Source organism: Protopterus annectens, chromosome 3.part1 (assembly GCF_019279795.1).
Source record: "Protopterus annectens isolate FY-2018-M chromosome 3.part1, PAN1.0, whole genome shotgun sequence".
NCBI classification, from domain to species: Eukaryota; Metazoa; Chordata; order Ceratodontiformes; family Protopteridae; genus Protopterus; species Protopterus annectens.
The window spans coordinates 1,020,006,878-1,020,032,667 of record NC_056732.1 but is presented as its reverse complement, the minus strand read 5'-3'; the positions used below and the strand labels follow the sequence as shown (position 1 = coordinate 1,020,032,667).

Genomic DNA, 25,790 nt, shown 5'->3' with positions numbered 1-25,790 from the left:
GGGTGGTAGGCACAATGGTGTTTTAACTCGATCTGAAAAACGGCGGCCAGCTTTTGAATAACTTAGTTTATGAAATGTGTGCCATTATCAGAATAGATGCGTGTAGGTAGCCCAAAATGAGGGATAATGTTATTTGTAAGGGCCTTGGTTACCGACAGTGCATCTGGGTGTGCTACCGGAAAAGCTTCAACCCATTTCGTAAAAGCGTCAATAATAACTAACACAAATCACTTCTGTTGAACAGGAGTTAGTTCAATAAAATTCATGCAGATTGTGTGAAATGGATACGGAGGCAGCGGAAAAGCTGCTGGGGTGATCCGCCCCCCACCACCATGGTATTGTGCACAAAGCAGGCACGATAAACAAAATCGTTTAGCACATGCTATAAAGCCCTTGGTCCAGAACATTTGCTGGATCATTTGAACCATAGCAGCAGGGCCCAGATGAGATGGGCCATGCATCACTAATGAGGCATACCTAAAAAGGTTTGTTGGTAAGACATACTTATCATTTGGACCTACAAAAACTCCCTGCTTTTGAATAGCCCCATATTTAATCCATCGCTGTTTTTCCTGAACTGTACTAAGTTCCTGCATTACCTGTAAAGTTTGTAGATCAAATTTATCTGTAGGGTGAAGTTCCTTCTGTGTGGTCTCGAGTGCAAAAGTAGAGGTTAAGGCTGCACTTTTTGCAGCTTTGTTAGTCAGTGCATTTCCAAGTAGTACTGGATCCTTGGCATTTGTGTGTGCTGCACACTTGCAGATGGCCAGTCCCCGTGGCAGTTGGACAGCTTGTAAGAGGCTAAGGATTAAATCCTTGTGGGTTATTTCCTTTCCTGAGGCCATAACCATTCCCCTATTTTTCCATTGCTTTGCAAGACATGGACCATGGAAAAAGCATACTGACTATCTGTGTAGATAGTAACTGCTTTATCCTTGGAAATGGTGCATGCTCTGGACAAAGCAATCAATTTGGCCGCTTGTGCGGACAGGTTCCTGCGGAGGGGTCTTGCCTCTAGTACCGTAGTCTCAGTTGTGACTGCATAACCCAGTTGTGTAATGCCTGCCTCATTTTTACATGCTGACCCATCTACAAACAGGGTCCAATCTGAATTTGCCAAAGGTTGGTCCTTAAGGTCTGGTCTTGGTAAGACATTAGAGTGTATCAAATCTAAACACACGTGAGGGGCACCATTGTCAGCTGTAGGTAACAGCGTGGCTGGATTAAGAATGGTACATCGCTCAATGGTCATGTGTGGTTGTGATAGTAATGTTGTCATGCAGGATAAATGTCTGCTAGGAGAGAGAAAGGTAACTTTATCCTGTAGTAGTATTACCGCGACAGAGTGCGGTACTCGTAAGGTAAGGTCATGAAACAAAACTAGGGTCGCAGACGCTTGCACAGCCTGTGTGGCTGTGACTACTGCCTGTACACAGTGTGGCAATGATTGTGCCACTGTGTCCAATTTACTGGAATAAAAAGCTAATGGTCTTAACTTATCCCCATAAGTTTGCAACAGAACCGATGTCATAAAGCCCTGCTTACAATCTACTGTCTGAACAAAGGGTTTTGTATAGTCAGGGAAGCTAAGTGTTGCAGATCCTGCTATCAACTGTTTTACCCTAGTAAATGCCTGTATTGCCTTATCCGTCCATTGCAGCGCGTCATGTGCTACCATGGGAAGTGCGAAAATAAGTTCTGAAAGTGGACTTACTTCCTCTGCATAGTTGGGAATCCAACTACGACAAAAATTTGTTATTCCTAAAAATGACATAATTTCTTTTTTTGTGCTGGGCATTGGTGCCTGTAAAATGGCTTCTTTTCTACAGTTATCTAGTTGTCTACCAGCAATTGAAATGGTATAGCCTAGATACCGTACTTCAGTTCTACAAAATTGTAATTTAGATTTATTTACCTTATGTCCCTCTTTCGCCAAAAAATGCAATAACCGAATAGTTTCGGACTCACAGACAGCCTCCGTGGGTGCAGCCAGTAAGATGTTGTCCACGTACAATAGTAGATGACAGCCATGCTCTGGTTGAAACTGTGCCAGGTTTGTCGACATTTCTTGCAAAAAGATTGTAGGGCTTTCACAATATCCCTGCGGCAGTCGTGTGTATGTGTACCACTTGCTCATAAACGTAAAAGCGAACCAAAACCTACTATCTTTCTGTAGGGGAATAGAAAAGAATGCATTACTAATGTCAATAACAGAAAAATACTTATCCATGGGAAGGATATCATTTAACAAAACAGATGGATCTGGGACCATAGGAGCCCTTGGCACTACAGCAGCATTTACAGCCTGCAGATCCTGTACCATTCTCCATGTCCCATCCGGTTTCCTTACTGGGAACAAGGGTGTGTTACACAGTGAATCTGTACATGGAATTAAAACCCCAGCTCTCAGTAGAGCCATGATCACTGGAAAAATACCTTCTTCTGCCTTTTTACTTAATGAATACTAACGCTTATGAGGTCTAAAATTGGATTTTGGAGTTATTTTAACCTGTCCTGCTGTTTTCATTAGCCCAATGTTGTGCTGTCCTAGGGACCATAAGGATTTTGGTACTGAATGTAGTTTCAATTCTTCTTGTGGGGTCAGAAAGCATAGTCAGGATGGCATGCCTCCTGTCGGTGTTAACCAATCTTCTCGAAGATGTACCGTTGGTCTGGCCTGGGTCACCCAATTTAACTTCTGTACCTGAACCCCCTTACCTGCCAGCTGTTCCGGTGTCATCTTTGACCAATCGGTAACCTTTTTCCCAACTATATACCATGCCGTTTGTTCTTCCCTAGTCACAGATACATGTAGGATTGAGGCATTTTGAAAAAGCTGTTGCATGTCTCTTGTGAGACTACAAGTAACTGCGGAGTTCCCTGCCCTGTCCCAATAAAGATTTTGTAATAGGATCCTGGTCACCTTGTGTTTAAAAAATTGTTCCTCATACTTGGGATCAGGTCCCACATTTTTCCTGTAATACATTGTACAGTGTAGTTGTTTGGCAGCCTCTGGCAACTGAATAGCTGTACTATATTTGCTCAAAGCTAGGTTAGTTAACTCATTGGCAACGCTTTGTGGTCCTGTTTCAATAAGATCATTACTATACCAGTAATGTAAATCCCCTTGCCCTACCTGCAACATTTCACCCTGGATTTTCATACGCTTAGCCAAGATTCCTAATGTAGTTGGTACCGCTGCTATTCTAAAAACATGCATCAAATCCCTTCCTAATAAGTTAACAGGGCAAATCCGAGAGACAATCACCCGAAATCTAATGGTTTGATTAGTTTCAGAGTCCGTAAACCATAAAGGTTTAGACAAAGGTTCCTTATAAATGCGGCCGTCGGCCGCTTTGACTAATACATAGTCATCAGTAGTCACATTGGACGGCACTGCAGTGTGTTTCAATAAGGTCCTAGAAACCCCTGAGTCACATAGAAATTCTACGTCCCTCCCTTCAACCTGTAATATGATTACCGGTTGCACTTCTAACTACATAGTCGTAGCTAGAGCTGTCAGGCTAACAACCTGATATTCACCTTTTTCTGAAAAATCAGTTATCTCATGTTCCCATCCTGCACATTCCCTTTTACCTTCTTTATTCACATCCTCAAAATCATCCTCATTCTGTATTACTGACTCTTGCCAGTTGACCTCAGCACCTGGGTACGGTTCGTCCGTGCTGCCATCATATAGTCATGCTGAACTATGATCTGGAGCAGCAGCGGATTTTCCGGGATTCCGGCAATCTCTTGCGAAATGCCCCTTCTTACTACATTTAAAACATTCCCCCCTCTTTTGTCTGCCTTCGTAATCTTCAAAATGTCCTACATTCCCTCTCCCTCTGCCCCTACCCCGTCCCCTTCCTCTACCTCTGTTGGACGGAGCTTACATTAACATAAGTGTTTCATCCGTGCTCACCGTAAAGGTTTGAGCCTGTTTTCTTTTCTTTTTCCTCAAGATATTTTTCTGCATGTAAGGGGATATGAGTCTGCGGACAGGGTATGTACTTTAGCTTCTTTTTGTTTTTACTCTGATTTGTCTATACTACGGTTACGTAGTTCCAGAGTCTCCTCTGCTTGTTTTTTGTAAAACTACGGAGGGTATTTTTCCCTGCTTCTCTGCCTCCTGTAAAACTATGGAGGACACCTTTTCTTGATTTTCTGCTTCTTTTTCCTGATACTGGGGTGGACCGACCATTTCTTTAGGGACTTCTGGATACAAGGGTTGGGCTGTCGGTTTACGACAGACAACAGATGTCTCGTCATCTTCTTTATGGACAAAAAATGCACCTTTTGCACTCGAGCCACCACTTTCCTTATTCGAAAATTGTTCCCTATGCCTCTTATTAGCTTCTTTTAACCATTTCTGTGCTTGAGGGAATCCCACCTTTACTTGATTTTTAACTTTGCCTCCTGCGTCCCTACGCAGATCTCTCACTAAATTTTGACATTCTGATCTATTAAGTTACCACTAAATCCATAATTTGTCTTTCATTTTTTATGTATTTTAAGTTTTTTTTTTTTTTTGGATGTAATTTAAACATATATTCCTCATCTTCAGTCCTTTTATTTAAGCAGCCCTTACTAGCACAACAACTGCTTCCTATTCCCATTTTTCTTATTTAAAAGAAAAACTGTTTCCTTTTCCTGAGATCTCTACTGGTCTTTTGTAAAATTTAAACAAAAGAAATTCCTTTATGACTAGTCCCTTAAAAAAAGTACTTTTATAAATGTAAAAGCTTACCTTACTGCGGATCTTCCGCCCCGTTCGTCACCGTCCCACGGATCGAATCTAAGAGTGACTGGCCTCTACTTACGACTTCTTTGTCGGAGGTCTTTCCATTCAAGGGAGCCCAAGATTCATTCTCCCCTCCTGTACAGGTTTTTCAGTCCCTCTTATGCGATTCGTACCGTGAAGAGGTGGCCCCACGTTCTTGGGCGCCAGAAATGTCAAAAGATTTTAATACTCTTAACATATACTGGAAGAATCACACAGATAAAAATAAGCAAAAAGGTTTATTTTACATGCATGGAGACATGCTACAAAGTACATGGTATGTCAGCAGTCTAATTTCTGTACACTTCACATGGCTTTTTATACCCTTCTCAGCACATACACAGTAACTGGTTACCAGACAAGGAATTTCAGTCAAGGCTATAAATTCACATACTGGAGCCTTAGATGGTTAGAGGTCAGTCACAAGATAAGCTTGTGCCTGGACCAAGGTAACATCTGTGCATTCCTCTTTGGTCAGCAAATTCTTTACAAGAAAAACAGCTTATTTTAACTTGCTTCTTTGCTTGCAATGCAATTTCACATTTTAACCCTTACTATACATGATACAAAGATGTTGAACACAAAGATTCTTACTACACTTTTCAATTTCTTGTACTGATTTACTGGTTAACAGGAAGTTTTTAGCTGAAGTATTTTGTATACTCGTGCATATGCCACTAGAAACAATATCCCTTCAAGTAGAGTGAAAAATTAGCTGGCATAATCTTATTCTAGAGCATGAGTGTAGACAGGCACAGACTATATGATCCATGGTGAACCAAATAGTTTTAAGGAGGCATGAGACAAAGGCAGTATTATGCTCAGCACAAGCTTGCCAAATGTCCCAGCATCAAACATGCAAATATAAGTAGAAAAGTACAAGCACACAGGCAACATATGCTTCTTCTATTATTAGCTAGCCATTTTAAGGCTACAAGTGCAATATTTTTAATATACATCTGACATTTCTAATTATCTTTTAGGATATACTGCAAAACAGAGGCTGTTATGTTGGGAGAAGTGGCATTGAATTAGTTTAGTGCACAAATCAAAAAGTTTGGCAAGATTCAACAAGTGCCTACCACACCCATTTCATGGCCTGGCAGAGCCAATACAATCCTGTTTGGATTCCTGTTTTACAGCAGATATTCTGTGCAGTGAGTGGTTCATGTTCTTGCTATAAAGCTTTTGAACCACTAAAGGTGGTATTGTACTAACAAAAATATAACATCTTCTTCAGTGTGTCTAATCTGTCCTTGTTTTTATCAGTAACATTTTGGTTATGCCCCAGTACCACAGCTTTTAACTTCTTGCCTCCAGAATGAGGAGCAAAGCCAAAAACAGCCAGGGGTGCTGGCCCCACATAAGCATAATTTTTAAAATAGTGGTAATTTTGACTCAGAAATTCAACAAAGAAAATGTAAAAACAAACAAAAAAGCACGTTTTTATAGACAAAGAATTGTTTTCTATTAAGAATCGCTGTTATCTATCCACAACCTCTTTACCCACTTTTGAAATTATGTCAGGGTGTCACTTTGACAGTGACAATCATCAACAGCCAAGGTTCACACCATCTACTGCAGATGTTCTTCCATACCACACATTTGCACACACACACCTACAGCCAGTTAAGAGTATTCAATCCACCCACTGCATGTCTTTGGAATGTGGGAGAAAACTAGACTGCTCTTATGTCACATCTTTTTAGATTCTACTCCACAAAGGGGGAGCCACCACTGATCCTGGGAACTATCGACCTATTAGCCTGACGAGCCTAGTCTGCAAGGCCCTGGAACGTATCATCATGGAACTCATAAACAAAGACATTGGTAACCTCCAAACTCTGGATCCCACCCAGTTCAGGTTTGTGAAAGGCAGATCACGCATCCTGAACCTGATCGACCTCTTTGAGGCAGTCACCAAAGCCGTGGATGGGGGTAAGGTGGTTCACACAGCCTATCTTGACCTCGCCAAGGCTTTCGACACCATCCCCCATTCTGGAATTATAGCTAAACTCACTAAACTAGGTATAAATCCCTACGTCACAAGATGGGTTGCCAAACTGGCTCACTGACAGAACCCACACTGTAAAAGTTGCAGACTCCAAATCTGACCTCAAAGTACTGACAAGTGGAGTACCACAGGGTTCCGTCCTGGGACCTCTCCTGTTTGGTATCTACTTCTCTGAAGTACAGGCTAACACAGAAGGCCTCTGGCTAATGAAGTTCACAAATGACTGCAAACTAGGAGCCATAGTCAAGTCCCCAAAGGATGTGGACATCCTACAGAAGGGCCTCACTGAGACAGATGCCTGGTGTCAGAGCCATGGCCTCAAGCTCAATGCCAAAAAGTGCAGTGTCATCCCCTTTGGTAAAAACTCTGTATCCATGAACTACCACATAGGCAGCAATCTACTTAACACCGAATGCGTGATAAGAGACCTTGGGACCCAGGTGGACAGTAGTATCTCCTTTGATAGTCACATCGCCACAGTAGTCAGGAAGTCCTTCTACGTGGCACACCTCATCATAAAAGGGTTCTCATCCAGGAAAAAAGAGGTCATTGTTCCCCTCTACTCGTCACTCATTAGACCCATTATAGAGTACAATGCCCCTTTTGGAATGTACCTCACAAGACATCTGCAGCAGCTGGAAAGGCCACAGAAGTACCTCACAAAGAGGATTACTGGCCTCAAACAAATGCCCTACACTGACCGTGTCAAAAAACGCCAGTTTTACTCCATAGCATATAACCTACTCCGAGGTGATCTCTGTCTAACATATAAAGCTATGTCAAACCCTGAGATGTTGGACATGCTACATCTAAAGAAATCCCAATCCCTCCGAGCTACACTCTCTAGGGACCTAAATCTTGTCACCACAATAAACAGGACACGCTGGAGGGGTAGATTCCTGTCCCAGAGACTTCCTATACTCTGGAACAAGCTACCCATCTATGTCAAGCAAAGTTCTTCATTAGCACTCTTCAAGAAAAATCTTGATGAGTGGATGGGAAATAGGAAATACACCCCGGGGATCACTTCTGTGTCTCTGCTGGACAGTGGCACAGGAAAATAACTTTCTTGGGTGGTGCAAGCTATGGAACTTTGCTGGCTAGGCTTATGTAGGCCCTTGGGCCGATAGCCTAGTACCTACCTATGAACCTATAAATCTGGGTCATTTTTTTACAGGCACATTACATACCTCTCAAGTGTACCTCATTATGAGGAACGTGCATCATGAGGGGTCTTAAAAAGGTTCATGTTCCTCAAAGTTCCACATTGAAAGTGTCACATATTCACTGCTAGGATTTTTTTTTAACAAATAACTATGGTAAATAGAAATGAATCAATTTAATTCATTAAAAGATCTTTTTTATAAGCAAAACCAGCATATTTTAATTATTCTATGACCTTTCTAGTTGAAGTTGTTAGTAAGCCGTTAGTATGTGTTCCACATTTTGTCCATTTGTTCCACATTATGAGGGCTAGCGTTCCTCATTTTTGGGGACTGAAGGTTGAGAGCTCTGCGCATTAGATTTTACAAGACAAACCATAACCACAATCAGTGCAAAAGGCTGGACTTCAGATGTTTGTTAAAAGTGTAAGCTTACTTTCATATACTTTGTATTATATGTATTTCATATCACACCAAGATGTTTCAAATTACGGAAATCAGAAAAAAATGTTGTCCTAGCACTTCAGATTGTTGGAATTTTTATGCTTTTTTTGTAGAACACAGCTGTCTAGCTAGGGACTGTCTTACACGAATAGATGTAGATGGGTACTCTTATCTGTTCAGTCATGTCAGTTGCATGACCGATTACTAGAGCTTTTTTTGCAGTCTTAGAAGTCATGTAGGAGGGACGGAACAAAAGTATTGAATTGAAAATCAATGACAATTGAGAACATATACCCGTCTCTCCTCAACCATTAGGTTGTTTCGACCAAATGAGAATGGTTCTTGTTCTTCAGGGAGGAAAAAAACAGTTTGGATACAAACCTTGTTTTACTAAAGTTCGAACATGAACAGTATTAATATTTACACATGAATTATTGATTTCGTTCAGTGAAGAAGAAAAATACACATATTCCAACAAATTAAAGCCCAATAATTTTTTGCAGCATCACTCATATACTACAATGCAACATCAACATGTACTTCGGCAAACGTTGCTAACGTACGATGTCAGGAGCACATGGCATGTAACGCACTGACGTATGAGGGTCGAAAGCAAAACATAAGCATGTTCTGACTGAGTGTGTGTCATTCAAGGGGGCTGTTTCGTAAATTGTGGAATGATTTCTTAACCTTATAACGGGTTCACGTTAATATATTGACATGGCCCATCCTTATCTGTTGCTGTCCAGAAGTTGTCAAACATTATACCGCAGGTTGTCATACAACAGTCAGGGAATACCCAGTTGCATTAGAGTGGTAAGTGCAAAGGATTGTACGTATAAGATTGACATTTAAAGGACATTGGAAAAACCCATGTGGGATATAGAGCAATATATTCATTTTTGTAACCTTGATAGTAGTTTTTAAACATTCCATTGTAAAAAAAAAAAAAAAAACAAACATCCTATGATGGTTTGTGGTGTGGGAGGCGTGGCCTAGATTAGTGTCCGAAATATGCTTGTAGTTTACTGGATGTGTGCTGAGGTGGTTTATTATAGTTGATGCATGCTGTTTGAATTTGTTATAGAACATCGAAGTAGTTTGAAGACAAGTCAGTTGTTTTCGTGTTTGCACACACGGATGTGTTTAATGTGTGGATATAGTTAATGTTGTTGCATCGTATAAATATTGCCCTTAAATTTACAGGTGCTTCAGCTATCTGTCCTAATGCTTTTAAAGCAAAGGTTGTGTTGTGTATGAGACCGCCTACGCCGCCTTGCCAGTATCTCAAGCTTTACCTCCTTTCCCGAGGAGAGATAGTTAGTCCTTTTTGGATCACACTGTTTATCCTGCAGATGGAGTTTATTCTAGAGAAGGGGAAGTGCTGGTTGATGTCTCGTCATGGTCTTCTGTTTGCCTGCTAATGAAGGTGTAGAGCTCTGGTTCTAGTATTGGCTGAGTTCTTTGACTTACTGATTTTTATAGAAGGTCAAGGACCACCACCTCTCTAATAACACAATAAGCAGAGCACAGATTCACCTCTCAGGTATCTGTAAGGTACAGGGACAGGGTTGCAGTTTCTCCTGGTAACCAATGTTCTTAATGTCAGAAATCTTTTTTTTTGGGATCATTTGGAGATATTCTGATTTGTTGATAATTTCTTTGCTCAGTAAGACACTACCAAATGGAGCATTGTTCTCTGTAATGGTCTTGGCGGGGAACAGTAACTTGTTTAGATCTGAATGAAATGCCTTTAGTTGTTAGTGGTGATCAGAGGAGATGGAACTGTCAACCCAAGTGCCCAGGTCCATGAATATTATTTTGTGTAGCAAGAGTATACTTTCTCTACTGTATGTTGTGGGTATTTTTAACTGAAAGAACCAGTACTAATCTTCCATTTAAGTATTTTTCTGTAAACTAGGTATTAACTAGGGCAAGCTGTTTCTGAAGAGTAGAGCTGTCTGAGGGTTTTTGCCAACTACATCCATTTTGAAGTATTTTGCAGATTTTATTAACCAGAGAGCCTAGTTATCATTTGTGAGATTGAAGAAGTACATGCCAAGTGTGTGTGTGTGTGTGTGTGTGTGTGTGTGTGTGTGTGGGGGGGTACTTTTCCAGACCCTTGGGAGATTCCACTACTTAGTTTAGCACTATTTGAAGAAGTACCTGCTGCGTGAAATACATGGGTTTATTTTTCTGCTAAATGGCTATTGTTTTTACCATGTAAAATCTGTGTGTGTAGATATCAGTTTCCTTACAATTCCGTTGTAAGGTATGATATCTTATGCTTTGGCCAGATCAAGATAAGCTATATAAACAGCATGAGCACTGTTGGTAGCTTATATAACCCTCTCAAAGAAAGTAACATGGTGTTGGGGGTCAAGCATAATTAGATTGAGATTAATTATGATACAGTCTGTAGCTTTACAGATTAGGCTGGCAAGGCTGATTGGTTTTAATTTCCTGGGTCTGCGATCCTTATGAAGGGACATAGTAACAGCAGTGTGCCAGAATTTGGAAACATTGCCTGTGGCTTGTCTTAAGTTTAATAGTTTAAGGAAAAGTTCAGCAAGGTCCTGCTTGACACTATTTAATCTGCACCCAGGTATGTTGTTGGGACCCATGGATGAAGTGTTTTTGTTAACATCATAAGAACTTGTTAATGGGGAGTGCAAGGGATTTTGGGATGAATGGTGTTGGAATAGGTGTTTTGTAGGTAAAGTTTGCAACAAACTTGTTTGCTATGTCATTTGGGCCATTGTAGGATGGCTCATTAGGGAAAAGATCAGAGCAATGTTGAGTGTTATTTCTTTATTTTTAGTATAACCAGAGAAGAATTCTTTTTTAGCTTCTGAAAAATATCTGCATTCATAGGTTGTTTTGCTGGTTTGTTACAGTGCTTTTCAGATTGTCTTTCTTTACTGGGAAAATCCAGCTGGGCAAGACTCATTTTCATCAGTGGTCTGGGGAGAAAAGCTTCAGTAAATGATATTTACAATTTCTCTACATGTGATAAATAAGAAGTACATTTGCAACAGTAAAACTTGTATACAGAAGTAATGCTAGAAGTACATTTCAGAAAAAAAAAATTCTTTGACAACCTTTCAGTAGATTGTACATAGGATATTGCCTAGCCAGAAGTTTAGCCAAGTCAGCACCCAAAGCCCCTGTCTGGCAGGGACAGAAGTGGAATCCCAGAGGTGTATTTTCTGTTTACCATCCAGTTACATCTGAGTTTACACTGTATGAAGTATATTGTATTGCATATAAATGTATGTATGCTAGTAAGATAGGACAGAGGTTAGAGAAACTTGTTAAATACATACAAAGTGAAATATTGTGTTTGATGTAATTGAGGTAGGAAAGGGGGTTAGTGGGTAGAGCAAGCTATGATGTTGTGTAAGAGTTAAAGAGAAATATGGAGTATGGTGATAGCAGAACAGTGAAAGGTGTTAGTCTGGGGAGAAAGGTAATACTCACGCAGAGGAATTCTAGCATTACTGTACAGTTTAAGGAGTTGCAGTCTCTCATGATAAAGTTTATATGAGCTGACTTTCGGGGCCTGTTTTTAAATTCCTTATGGTATTTGAGTCTGCTTGGGACTGCTATAGTTATTTGTGTTAACTGAACATAAACCTCCTTAGTGAAGTTGGCTACTTGATGTGGTCAACAGTAGTGATCATCATCATCATCTTTCGGCTGTTCCCGTTAGGGGTCGCCACAGTGGATCATCTGTTTCCATTTCTTCCTGTCCTCTGCATCTTGCTCTGTCACACCAACCACCTGCATGTTCTCTCTCACCACATCCATAAACCTTATCTTAGGCCTTCCTCTTTTCCTGTTACCTGGTAGCTTCATCCTTAGCATCCTTTTCCCAATATACTCAGCATTCCTCCTCAGCACATGTCCAAGACAACATAATCTTGCCTCTCTGGCTTTGTCTCCAAACCTTCCAACCTGGGCTGACCCTCTAATATACTTATTCCTAATCCTGTCCACCCTCGTCACACCCAGTGCAAATCTTAACATCTTTAACCCTGCCACATCCAGCTCGAACTCCTGCCTTTTTGTCAATGCCATTGTCTCCAACCCATATAACATAGCTGGTCTCACTACCCTCTTGTAGACCTTCCCTTTCACTCTTACTGGTACTAGTCTGTCACAAATCACTCCTGACACTCTTCTCCACCCACTCCATCCTGCCTGTACTCTCTTCTTCACCTCTCTTCTGCACACACCATTACTCTGAACTATTGATCCCAAGTATTTAAACTCATCCACCTTTGCCACCTCTACTCCTTGCATCCTCACCATTCCTCTATTCTCCCTCTCATTCACACACGTATATTCTGTCTTAGTCCTGCTGACCTTCATTCCTCTTCTCTCTAGAGCATATCTCCATCTCTCCAGGGTCTCCTCCACCTGTTCCCTACTCTCACCACAGATCACAATGTCCTCTGCAAACGTCATAATCCACGGGGACTCCTGTCTGATCTCATCTGTCAACCTGTCCATCACCATTGCAAATAAGAAAGGGCTCAGAGCTGATCCTTGATGTAATCCCACCTCCACCTTATCCGTCATTCCCACTGCAGACCTCACCGCTGTCACATTTCCCTCGTACATATCCTGTACCACTCTTACATACTTGTCTGACACTCCCGACTTCCTCATACCTCATCAGAGCTGTCCAGACCTTGCTGTGGCAGAGGGAAGTCCTACTGTCTACCAGTGGGACTGGTGAGCATTGTACTGCCTATCTAACGCTAGAGGAGTGGTTTCCAGCTCTGAAATTGTAATTTTATTAGCCTTTTTGGGCTGATTTCTAGCCCTTTCAACTTTCTGGCTTAAAAACGCATGTGTTTGCACATTTTTCACATCGTGCTGCACTATGAGGCTACAGTTAAACTATTCCAGGTGCCAGAAAATATGCTCTTCAAATTTTCCCTTAAAACTAGCTGGTTTCTCAGTAGTAGCACTAAAATCTGAACCCCTGTGACTAGTACTTGCTCTAGAACCTGCTGTAAAGCACTAGGAAGCCTGAACTTGATACAAGCACTCAGCTCTCCTTGTCAATAAGGAGAAATTAATCATAGGCACTAAACAGCCTACAATTGCAAAGTACCTTGCAAAGGTAAGGGAAAACAGCTCTTAAACCGTACAAAAAAGCACCTAAACAGGCATGTCCAAGGGTCAGCTTCCGGTGATTTCTCCTGTCCACTTGGTGAATCTGGGCATACTGGGGCAATGCGACAACTGCCTCGTACACAGACAATCCTCTCCTCCTACCACCCAACACTACAACCTGCGAGAGTGCACTTACATAGCCAAACTGGAAGCAAAGCTCTCTCCAGTCAAGACTGTGCTAGACAGCCAAGAGGAGAAGGCTAACACCTGCATTACACCTCTAGCAACTCATAGCCCTTCAAAACCCACACCATCAACTCCCACACACAGCAACACTAAACCCACATATGCGGAGGCCCTTAACATTAACCTGCCCAAGCAACAAGGACCTCCGAAGCCGAAACGCAAACAAACACCAGTCGCAACCAAAGTGACACATAGCTCACAACACCAGTGTGCCACCCAACAACAGCCCCTAAGGCAAGACAATGTACCAAACACTTTAGTCATAGGTGACTCTATAGTCAGGCACACTGATGTCCCACTCCCCAGCCTGAACAAGGAGAAAATTACAGTCAGCTGCCTGTCGGGTGCCAGGATCCGCCACATAACATATGCACTCAAGTCACTCCAAAACAAGTACAAATACGACTCTTTCATTGTCCATGCTGGAGTAAATGACTTGAGACGTACCTCCCTAGACTACATGAAAAGAGACATGGAAGAGCTCTTGGATCATGTGGCCCAGGCAGGTGTGACCCTAGCCCTGAGTAGCATCCTGCCTTCACCCAGAATGATACCACAGTATAAGGACAAAATGATTGACTTCAACAATTGGCTAAGCTTCTGGTGTCATTCAAAGGGGATCCAGTATTTGTCTGCCTGGGAAGACATGATCGACAAACCATGATGCTTTGCCAGAGATGGTCTGCACCTGTCACCCCTGGGATTCAGGTTACTGGCTAAAGCTCTTGCCACCCCTATAGTGCCTTTTTTAGGCAAGGTTCAAAGGATAAAACCACCACCGTAACAGATAGAAGCATGCAAAATCTGAAGGTAATGCTACTTAATGCTAGAAGTCTAAACCTCAAAATGCACTCTCTCGAGGCACTCCTAAAAATGGAGAACATCGATATCTGTGCAGTGACTGAGACCTGGTTCAAGGCTCCAGAGAGCACCCCTGCAATACCAGGCTACAATTCTTACCACACTTTTCGGCCACAAAACCAAGACCAAAACACTAAAGGTGGAGGAGTGTCCATATTCACCAAGGATATTCAAACCTCCAGGCTAGTTGCCCAACACAATGCATCTGAAATTCTTCGGGTGCAACTAACACTAGGTAAGACTGCAATCCAAATTGTAGCTTGCTACAGATCCCCCAACCATACCCCAAGATTCTCACTACACCTTCCTAAACATACTGGAAAATATTAAGATACAACCAAACACCCTAATACTAGGTGATTTCAACTACCCTGCCATTAACTGGGAAAACTACTCTGGTACAACTCCTTTTCCCAGCGGTTCTTGGAATTCATAAATTCCAACACCCTGGATCAACTAATCCATTGTCCCACCAGAGGCCCCAATATCCTAGACCTGGTCATTACCAACATGGGAGATAGATGTTCCACACCAGTGGTCACCCCCTCATTGGTCAGGTCTGACTATAAGCAAATCACCCTTGACATCCACATCCCACTCCCACCCCCCAGTAAGGAAACCTCCTTAAAAAACTTCTCCAAAGCCAACGTCATGCTACTGAAGTCAGAAGTGACAAACTTCACAACACCTACGCAGATAGGATCTGGAAGTTCGACAGCAGAATCCTACACTAAGGCACTGTACGAGCACATTCACTCGTGCATGAATCGTGCCATCCCAAATAGAACTAAGATGCTCTTCTCCAAAAAAAAGAAGCCAATCTGGTGGTCCCCTGCTATAAACAAACTATACAACGGAAGGAAGAAACTGCTGCAGAAAAGAGGAAAATCCCAGGATGCAAAAAACTCCCTCATCAGCCTCAGTAAGAAGCTGAGATATCCTCAAAAGCTAGTTACGAAAATAAAATTGCCAAAGATTCCAAAGACATCCACAAGGCATTCTATAGTTATGTCAAGAATCTAAATGGCAATGCTCAGATCTGCTCTGAACTACAACAGAATGACATTAAATATACTGATCCCAAGGATATTGCCAATATCCTGGCAGATCAATTTAGTGCCAACTTCACTCCCCTCTCACCCCCTAAAGGGCCCATCTCAATACCAAAAGATTGCCAAATTCTGATAATCACAGCCACACAGGTAGAAACAGCACTCTCCAAAGCTAAGAATACAGCATCCATGGGACCAGATGACATCCCAGGCTGTGTACTACATGAACTACAAAATGAACTGGCACCCCACCTAGGTGTCCTGTTTAATCATAGCCTCACCTCAGGCTTCGTGCCCACTGAGTGGCGCACAGCTACAGTTATCCCGCTCCACAAGGGAGTATCCACCTTGGATCCCGGGAACTACCGTCCCATCAGTCTGACAAGCCTGATCTGCAAGGGCATGGAACACATTATCATGGAACTTATAAACAAAGACATTGGCAACCTCCAGACACTGGACCCCACCCAGTTTGGGTTTGTGAAGGGCCGATCTTGTCTCCTGAATCTGATTGACTTCTTTGAATCGGTCTCCAGAGGTGTGGATGAGGGTAAGGAGGTCCACACAGCCTATATGGACCTCGCCAAGGCCTTTGACACCATCCCCCACTCTGGAATCATAGATAAACTTACTAAGCTGGGTATAAATCCCTACGTCACTCGATGGGTTGCCAACTGGCTTACTGACAGAACCCAGACTGTAAAAGTAGTCAACTCCAAATCCAGCTCCAGACAAGTGACAAGTGGAGTACCTCAGGGTTCAGTCCTGGGACCACTCTTGTTTGGCATCTACTTCTCTGAAGTACAGGCCAACATTAAGGGACTCTGGCTAACAAAGTTTGCAGATGACTGCAAACTGGGAGCCATTATTGAATCCCCAAATGATGTGGATATTCTACAAAAGGGCCTTACAGAAACAGATGCTTGGTGCCAGAACCATGGGCTCAAGCTTAATGCCAAGAAATGTATAGTCATCCCCTTTGGAAAAAAACATGTACCCATGAACTAGCACAGAGGTGGCAGGACACTAAACATCGAAAGTGTGATGAGAGACTTAGGGACACAAGTGGACAGTGGTCTCACTTTCGATAACCACGTTGCCACAACAGTCAGGAAATCCTTCTACGTGGCACACCTCATCACTAAGGGCTTTTCATCCAGAAAAAAGGAGGTCATTGTCCCACTGTACTCATCCCTCATTAGACCCATTATAGAGTATAATGCCCCATTTGGTATGTACCTCACAAGACATTTGCAACAGCTGGAAAGGCCACAGAAATACCTCACTAAAAGAATCACAGGCGTAAAGCAGATGCCATATGCTGACCGTCTAAAAAAAACTCCAGCTATACTTTGTGGCATATCGTCTACTCGGAGGCGATCTCTGCTTAACATACAAGACCATGTCAAACCCTGAGCTGTTAGACATGCTCCACTTAAAGAAATCCTAATCCCTCAGAGCCACACGCTCCAGGGATCTAAACCTTATCATCACAATGAACAAAACATGCTGGAGGGATAGGTTCCTGACCCAGAGACTCCCCATACTCTGGAATAGACTGCCCATACATGTCAAGCAGAGCACCTCATTGGCCCTCTTCAAAAGGAACCTTGATGATTGGATGGGATATAGGAAATTCACCCCGGGGATCATGTCAGTTGCCCTGCTAGACAGGGGCCCAGAGAAGTAAATATTGTGGGAAAAAATTTCCAGGGAATTGTTATGGCTAGGCTTGCATAGGCCTTGGGGCCAGTAGCCTAGTACCAACCTATGAACCTATACAATACCACAACTCCTCTCTAGGCATCCTGTCATATGCTTTCTCTAAGTCTACAAAAACACAATGCAGCTCCTTCTGACCTTCTCTGTACTTCTCCATCAACACTCTGAGCAAACATCGCATCTGTAGTGCTCTTTCCCAGCATGAAACCATACTGCTGGTCACTAATCATCACATCCCTTCTTAACCTAGCTTCCACTACTCTTTCCCGTAACTTCATGATGTGACTGATCAATTTAATCCCTCTGTAGTTACCACAGCTCTGCAGATCACCCTTATTCTTAAAAATCGGTACCAAAACACTTTTTCTCCATTCCTCAGGCATCCTCTCACTTTCCAAAATTTCATTAAACAATCTGGTTAAAAACTCCACTGCCATTTCACCTAAACACCTCCATGCTTCCACAGGTATGTCATCTGGACCAACAGCCTTTCTATTCTTCATCCTCTTCATAGCTATCCTTACTTCCTCCTTGCTAATCCATTGCACTTCATGATTCACTATTCCCACATCATCCAACCTTCTCTCATTCTCTTCATTCATCAACCCCTCAGAGTACTCTTTCCATCTGCTCAACACACTCTCCTCGCTTGTGAGTACGTGTCCCCCATTATCCTTTATCACCTTTACCTGCTGCACATCTTTCCTAGCTCGGTCCCTCTGTCTAGCCAATTGGTACAGGTCCTTTTCTCCCTCCTTAGTGTCCAACCTTTCATACAATTCTTCATATGATGTCATGGTTTAATTTAAACATTTCATCCTATAAATGTATAAGATTTGCTATTTTGAAGGCCTTAAATACAGAGACTTTGGTAACCCAGAGGTATGATTTTTTTAACACCTTTATGGAATTATTACTTGTGACACAGGCAAGCTTACATTCATATAAAAATAATCAAACCATGTTAACAAGTTCTCATTTACAAACATTGTAATTCACATTTATTGTTATATATCATATAATCTAATAAACATTACTCAAATTATTCAATTCCTGACTTCTCTTAAACCTCATTACGCTTCCAAAACATTTTTCTGTATGTATTGTCCCCAAAATTTCAATTTTTTAATGTAATTTACTCCTACCCTTTTCTAAAGATCCCACTTCCTGTTCTGTTATCTCAGTTACAGTATACACTACTTCAAGTACAGTTGGTTTAGATTTTGATCTCCATTTTATAGTAATTGCTTTTTTGGCAGTCATCAGAATCTAACTTCAGAAGGCTTTACTATGTCTAGGCAATTCAGATTCTGTATCCTAGCTGAAAAAATCATTTCCTTAGTTACAATCATTTAAGTACCCTGTAGGGAATTTTTAAAGTCTGCCAACTCATTACATTCCCAAAACATATGTTTCCCGTTACCTCTGTCTTCCCCATCACACCTTAAAAGTTTGTCATGTACCTGAGAAAAAATTATTTGAAGTCTGTTTGGGGTATTTAAGTACCTATGCAAACACTTCCAGGCAAAAATTCTTGATCTTCTAGATTTGTAGCATTTTTGGGAGCCATACATATGTCCTCCCTTGGTTTCTTTGTAAATTGCATATCTAATCTGTCTTCCTAGTCTTTTCTGACCTCTTCTGATTGATTCCTATAGTTACCGTGCAATATTTTATACACCCAACTAATTATCCCTTTTTTAACTGCAGCATCCATTCTAGATTCAATTAAAAACTGAACCAGTGCAGGCCTTTCATTTATGATTCCCTTGTCCTTTTCTCTTTCTGTATACTCTTATCAATCCCTGATATGGAAGGCAATCACTAGGCTACAATCTAAATATTTATTTGCCATCATCTTCCCCAGTAAATTCCACCCCCATCTTCTCTGTTCTGTGTACCCCAATTGCACCCATCCCTGTCGGCAGAATCTCTAGTTCTTTGTATTCTTTCTACAACATACGACTTTATGAATATAATATTCTGTATGCCATCTATTATTCTCCTTAAAGAACTGCTTCCAAAATTCCATTCGTTCCTTATTTCTTGAATTACTCCCTCTACTTCATTATTATTATTCATTTCCACTTTCAATTGTAGCTTTCTGCTTGTGTTATGTACAAGAGCCTTAACTGTGTAGCTCTAAAATATCCCTTCAAATCATGTAGTCCTAAACCTCCTTGTTCTGTTGGGAAGATCAGCTTATTTCATTTGACTCTTCCCCTCCCAAATAAAATCGTTCAACGTTTTATTAATTACTGTCAAAAACTTCTTCTTTGGTAAATAGAAATATTCCTGACCTGTGTATAAAACTAAAGGGACTAAAATTGTTTTACTATTTGTATTTTGATATTCATATCCATAGGCAAGAGCTTCCAGTTTGTCAGTTTTTGTATTGGCTTTTGTTTAGTCTTGTCCCACATATTCTTAGTTGCCATAACGGAAATCATTTTTAATCCATACTCCTAATTAATGTCAGTGGCACAACAGATAGCCTTTAATGCAGAAGGTGATAGGTTCTGTTCCCATACTAGATTGATCAATTACTGTCACTGCAGTGCTGCATAAAGGGGGGTGCTACACTCCTGAGTTTGTGGTCCTTTGGATTAGACATTAAACTGAGGCCCCATCTGCTTGAGTTGGAAGCAGCTCAGGTGGATGTAGAAGATTCCATATCAAAAAGAGTAGGGTTTTTATTGCTATATAGATTCCATAGTGTTTACATATTTACATTATTTACAACTCTTTACAAATCTCCCTATATTATGAACTTCAATTTAAGTATCCCCCCACTCTTTTATCCACAACCAAAACATTTTTCTCCAGAATCTTTGTCAAAAATCTATTTTCCATTGTATTTGATTTCATTCAGTCTCTCATTCCATATAGTCCATCTGTCCATATTTTCACTTCTTCCTGTTTTTGTGCTCCATAATAACCATATTATGTTATGTCCATATTTATTTGCTCAAATTTTAGCATACTTTTCACCTTATGTTTACATATTTCCTTCCAGAAATTAATACATTTCAAAAGCACATGCTCTATAGTCTCAAATTCTCCACATTTGTTACATATTCTGTCTTGCTTTTTTTGTATGGCATATTTGCCATAACCAATCTCCATAAAAATATCTTTACGTTCTTTAATCTTTTTATAGCCATTATATCTCACCATAATGGCTTGTTTCTTATCTATTTCTAAAACATTGCATGGATCAATGCAATAAATACTTTCATAATGTTTAAGTACCATTGCTTTCTATTTTCTCACATATATTCTTTTTCATTTTGCATGGTACAATTTTATCTTGGTATTCTTTCATTTCTTCAGTCACAATCCTTTTACTTTTTTTTTCTTTGAGTAGGGGAAGTTTCATGATGCTCTGGCTAAATTTCCCCTAATGGTATAAATACCACCTCTAGTCTCCCCTGAAAGTAGCCCACAAGCCTAGTGGGAACTAGCCCGGACAACAAAAAGGATAAATAAATAATACTTTTATCACATCCCTATAAATATGGGTATTTCTGAACCAATTCATGTAGCTATAGTCTTTGTTTTATCTTCATTAATTGTATATCCCAAAAAACATGGGACTGTCACAGAATATTCCACAACACTGATATGTCCTTTTCTGGTCCAGCAGGTACAAATTAATATAATCTGCAAATAGTCAACTTTTCTTGAACACCATACCAATTTATATCCTTGAATTTCTGAGTTCCTTCTTTTTTTTTTTTTTTTTTTTTTTTTTTGCTGGTTCTTCAATATATAATGCAAATAAAGGGGAAAGAGGATTTGTCTGCCTGGTTCAACTGTTTAGACACAACTTATTAGAGAGGAACCCTCCCATTTAGATTTTTGTCTCCAGTCCCTCGTATGTCATTCTAATTAACTTTTTTATTGTATCAGGAAATGCAAATGCTTCCATCGCCCTACACATAAAATCACAGCTTACTCTGTCAGTTTCTTTGTCTGCATTAAGACCCACTAAATAACAGTGGTATTTTCTTAACATTATGCTTCCCTCTGGATCATCATTTTTCTGTTAATGTCAATTGTTTGCTTCCCTTCCACCAAACCATTGATCTGTAGCTATCAATTTTGAGATCCCCATTTCCACCCTTTAGCCATTATAGACATACACTGTTTATAGTCATGGCTTAAAATTGAAGTGGGGCCTATATGAAGCTGGATCAGATGGGTCTTTACCATCTTTAGATATTACAGCTACCACAGGTTTTTTTTTTTTTTTTTTTTTTTTTTTTTTTTGAGGATGTTGGTGTCTCCCCTCCTTTTAAAATACTGTTAAACAATTCCAGGTCTTTATCACTTTGAATACCATCTCTTCCTGCAGACTTTCCGACAGATTGATTATACATCACCATTTTTATCTCATCTCCTCCTGTCTTAACTGTTAGTTGTTGATTCCATAAATGTTTGTTTGTGCTTTTTCTTGATTTTCCCACTTCTCTGCTTTATATAGATTTTCATAATTTTTTTGACATATTTCTAATACTTCTACAGGATCGCCGGTTATTTTTCTTGTTATAGGTTTCCTAAGTTTGGTTACAATCCTTTCTACTTTTTGTTGTCTAAGTCATTGTGCCAAAAGTTTTTGTGCTCTGGAGTCATCAGAAACAGTTTCTTAACATCAGTCTTTCTAAACTCATGAATATTATATAGGTACTCCCTTATTGTCTCTTTCAGCAGTCTGCAATTGTGCCTCTTCTTGTTCTGTGAGATTCCCCTTATTTTGTAATACTTTAACTTTAGTCATTCCCCTCTAAATCGTTCTTATTATTTCTTAACCAGATATCTCTTTCTTTTATTTCTACTCTATTTATTTTTAAACTCCCCTTTCATTTTATCTCATTCACTAGCTATAACTTCTTAGTACTTTCTATCTTTCGTAATAACTCCCAGATAATTTCCACCACCCATTCCTTAAATTCCTCTCTTTTTAACAGGTAGGTGGGGAAGCACCAGTATCTCATTGTTATTTCATTGCTCTGCATTTTTATCTTGGTAATTATTGGCATATGATCTGAAAAAAAAAATTATTGGCTGTATATCAAAGTTTTCAATTAAATGCACATATTCCTGTGAAATATAATGTTTGTCAAGTCTACCTCAGTTATTGTACCTTGGGGAATAATATGTAAATTCTCTCTAAGTTCCTATTACTGAATTCACTTCTTTCATACCAAATATTTTCATAAATGTCTTCAGAAATCTCCCCTGTCTTATTACATTTTACTTTTTAGACCCCCCAGATATATCCTTATTGTTGCAAATCAAATTCTAGTCCCTACCAACAAGTAATATTCCCTGCGGAAAGCTGATTATTTCTCTCAGTTTTTTTAAAGCTCTAAAACAGCAGGTTTAAGCAGTATATAAATGTATGCTAGCATAATCCTCATCCCTGCCAGTAGCCCGTTACTACTACAAATCTGCTATTATTGTGTTTTTCCCCTCTTCTCTCACTATTGGAGCTCCTCTAGCAATTAATATAAGTACTCATTGTTTCCTTTCTCCCTGATATTCTGTAAAATATCCACCCTGAAATCCTCTCTTTATCAAATTCACATGCTCATTTCTTTCCAAATGTGTTTCCTTTAACATTGCTATTTACACTCCACATTTCTTAATATAATTAAGTATTCTTTCTTTTCTCTTTATACCTGTGACACCATTCACATTCCATGATAATATGGAAAGTATTGCCTTTATAGTGGGAAGTCATTATTTCCACCTGTTATATATGGCAGCTTTTTAAATGTCTATTTCCAGCTTTTGTAATACATGCACCCATTAATGTTTGGCAGGTTAATCCTTTATACAGATTTTTTTCTTATCATTGGTACCTGTGTCACATGATTTTTTGGTTTAATAAAAACTCTCAAATAAACCAAACAAAACAAAGATCCCCCAGAACACCCCCTTAATCTGTTATCTTAATACAAACACATATAATGATGCACATCTTCAAATAATAAAGTTTAATCCTCCTTATAGGAGCATTTATTTATTTATTTTATTTTATTTTATTTTATTTTACATTTGTTTACCGGGATAATCTGACTGAACACTAGTGTCCATTTCCAGCAGAGACCCGGGGAAAAAAGCTCCATATAGTACAAAATCAACATTAGTTAATAATAACAGTTGTGGTTACAAAAGTCAAAATGAATTAACAGTTGCGAAAAAGTGATTTACAAGTACAGAGTAAGATGATTACAAAAAAATTAAGATGATTAAACAAGTGAAAGTAGGAAGATAGTTGTATAGGACTTATTGAATATGTTAGGGACAGAACAAATATTAGATAAAAAACAGCTGACTGCTAGTGATTAAAAGTATGTGACCTTGTCACATTAGTATTCACTAGGAGCATAAGGAAAAGAGCCTAAGTTGAGTACAGAAATTAGACTTATAATTAACAAGAAGAATAAGGAAATTATATTCTTGCAATGTATAATAAGAGTTCAAGGTGGACTGTAGCAGTAACATAGCCGGTTGGTGAGAAGATATGATGTAAGGTGTTGGCTAAAAGTGGGAGTGCAGGTTTGTAGCCTGATGTCAGGAGGAAGGCCGTTCCAGGTTTTAGCAATTTCATTGGGGAAGAGAGATTCACCAGAGCTGTATTTACATAGAATTTTTTCATTCAGGGCTTTATTGGTGGAACGTAATTGCCTATTTGATTTGTGGAAGTATAGTAGGCCAGTTAGGGCAGGGGGTTTCTCTGGGTAGTAGAGTATTTGGTGTGCCAGATTAAGTTGATGGTATCTTAAAAGATTGGGAAATTCAAGCCAGTATAAAGTAAGCAAGGACTTGCAGTGGTTTGAACAAGATTTGGTGTTGGTTGCAAATCTGGAGATTTTGTTGTAACATGTGGAAAGTTTATTAACGTCAGACTAATTAGATTTGTTAGTATTGGTGATGCATAAAGTAATGTTGATAGGAGATGTGATCTGGCTATAGCAATTCTCGATTTGTAAGTAAGGTACCTTTTGCAATGATACAGGGTCCCTAATTTTTTGTGGACTTTGGAGATAGTTTGGGATAAATATTTACTGAATTTCAGTTGTTGGTCAATTGTAATTCCTAGTAATTTTGCATCGGGGACTGATTTCTGCCAAATACCTGCTAACACAGGCCCAAATGAACCTGAAATTGAGGTTTTCCATGCTGAGATGTATGTTACTGCCTGTGCTTCTACTTACACTATTTTTTTTTAATAGTCTGTATCTCCCTGCATGTGAAAACTACTTCCATACTTTCTGACATAACTAACTTTTAGCCCTGAAGAAACCAGTGCTGTCTTTTATTGCCCTGTTATCAGCTTGCTTCCATGAAAATTTTAGAGGAAAAAGAACAATTTATTCCTCTGTTACAACTGATAGACAAGCTGAAATACTTTTTATTGCTGCAGGAAATGTTTTTATTATATTCTATGTTCCCTTGTTTACTTGTTTCCAATTAAAAATTATTAGATTAAGACAAGGGTCTTCATCCAGAAATTCACCTATGCAAAAGTAAGAGAAAGTATATCAGTTCTACATATATTATGATTTGTGTACTTTTGCACCCCATCCTCCACCTCACTGACCCAAGATTACAGCCTGTTAACTTAAACATGCTTTTGTCTAGCTTTTTTATCTTTTTGCACTGTAACGCCTACATTTCTTAATACCAAAAAAGAAAGAAATAAAGAATAAAAGGCATCTGTTAATACTTTATCACATACAGGGACAACCACTCTTTCCACTTATTCCTATACAGCCATATTTCAGAAACGTGATTTATGTTTCGATTGTTGTTTTACAGTGTCACATTTATTTGGTAATTTCTCTGTTGCCGGTCTTCTTCCTGTTCACACCATCTCCCAACTCTGGATTCCAGTTCATTTACAAGGTTCTCCTGATTCTTCTGGTCTACTCGTGTGTTTTTTTGTCTCTCAGCATTTTTGTTTGGAACATTGGAAAATATTTCGCTGACAGAGTCTCTCTGTGTACTTTATTATCAGACAAATGAGAAGCAGAGTACCCTTCTGTTGATGTTTTTTTTTTTTTGGACAAACTTTAGTATTTTTTTTTTAGTCTGTTTTGCATCAAACAATTACTTTAATACTCAAGGAAAAAGTATTCTGAAGAGGGCTGGATACAGCAGCTTGACTCTCACATCTGCCTCTCAACATTCCCTGATTACCTGAAGACATTTGTTTATCATCTGCCTGGTGTGCAGGCAATAATTATTTTCCATGAATACTCTACTGTCTCCAACTTCTGTTCTGATACTTTGTCCTTTTTGCCACAGTTTTGGCTGGTGAGTTTGCATCTTTACTAATAAAGGTCTTGGCTTTTTTTTGTGGCTAG

General features: G+C 39.8%; 1 protein-coding gene across 1 annotated transcript in view; it reads left to right on the top strand.

The window, feature by feature from the left end:
- Positions 1–8,995: 8,995 nt before the first annotated feature.
- Positions 8,996–25,790, top strand: part of AFG3L2 (AFG3 like matrix AAA peptidase subunit 2) — a 1,447,137-nt gene continuing 1,430,342 nt past the window's right edge. The window contains exon 1 of the mRNA XM_044067171.1: positions 8,996–9,220. Within this exon, the coding sequence (XP_043923106.1) occupies positions 9,125–9,220 (96 nt within the window). The 5' untranslated portion in view covers positions 8,996–9,124. The remainder of the gene's footprint in view (positions 9,221–25,790) is intronic.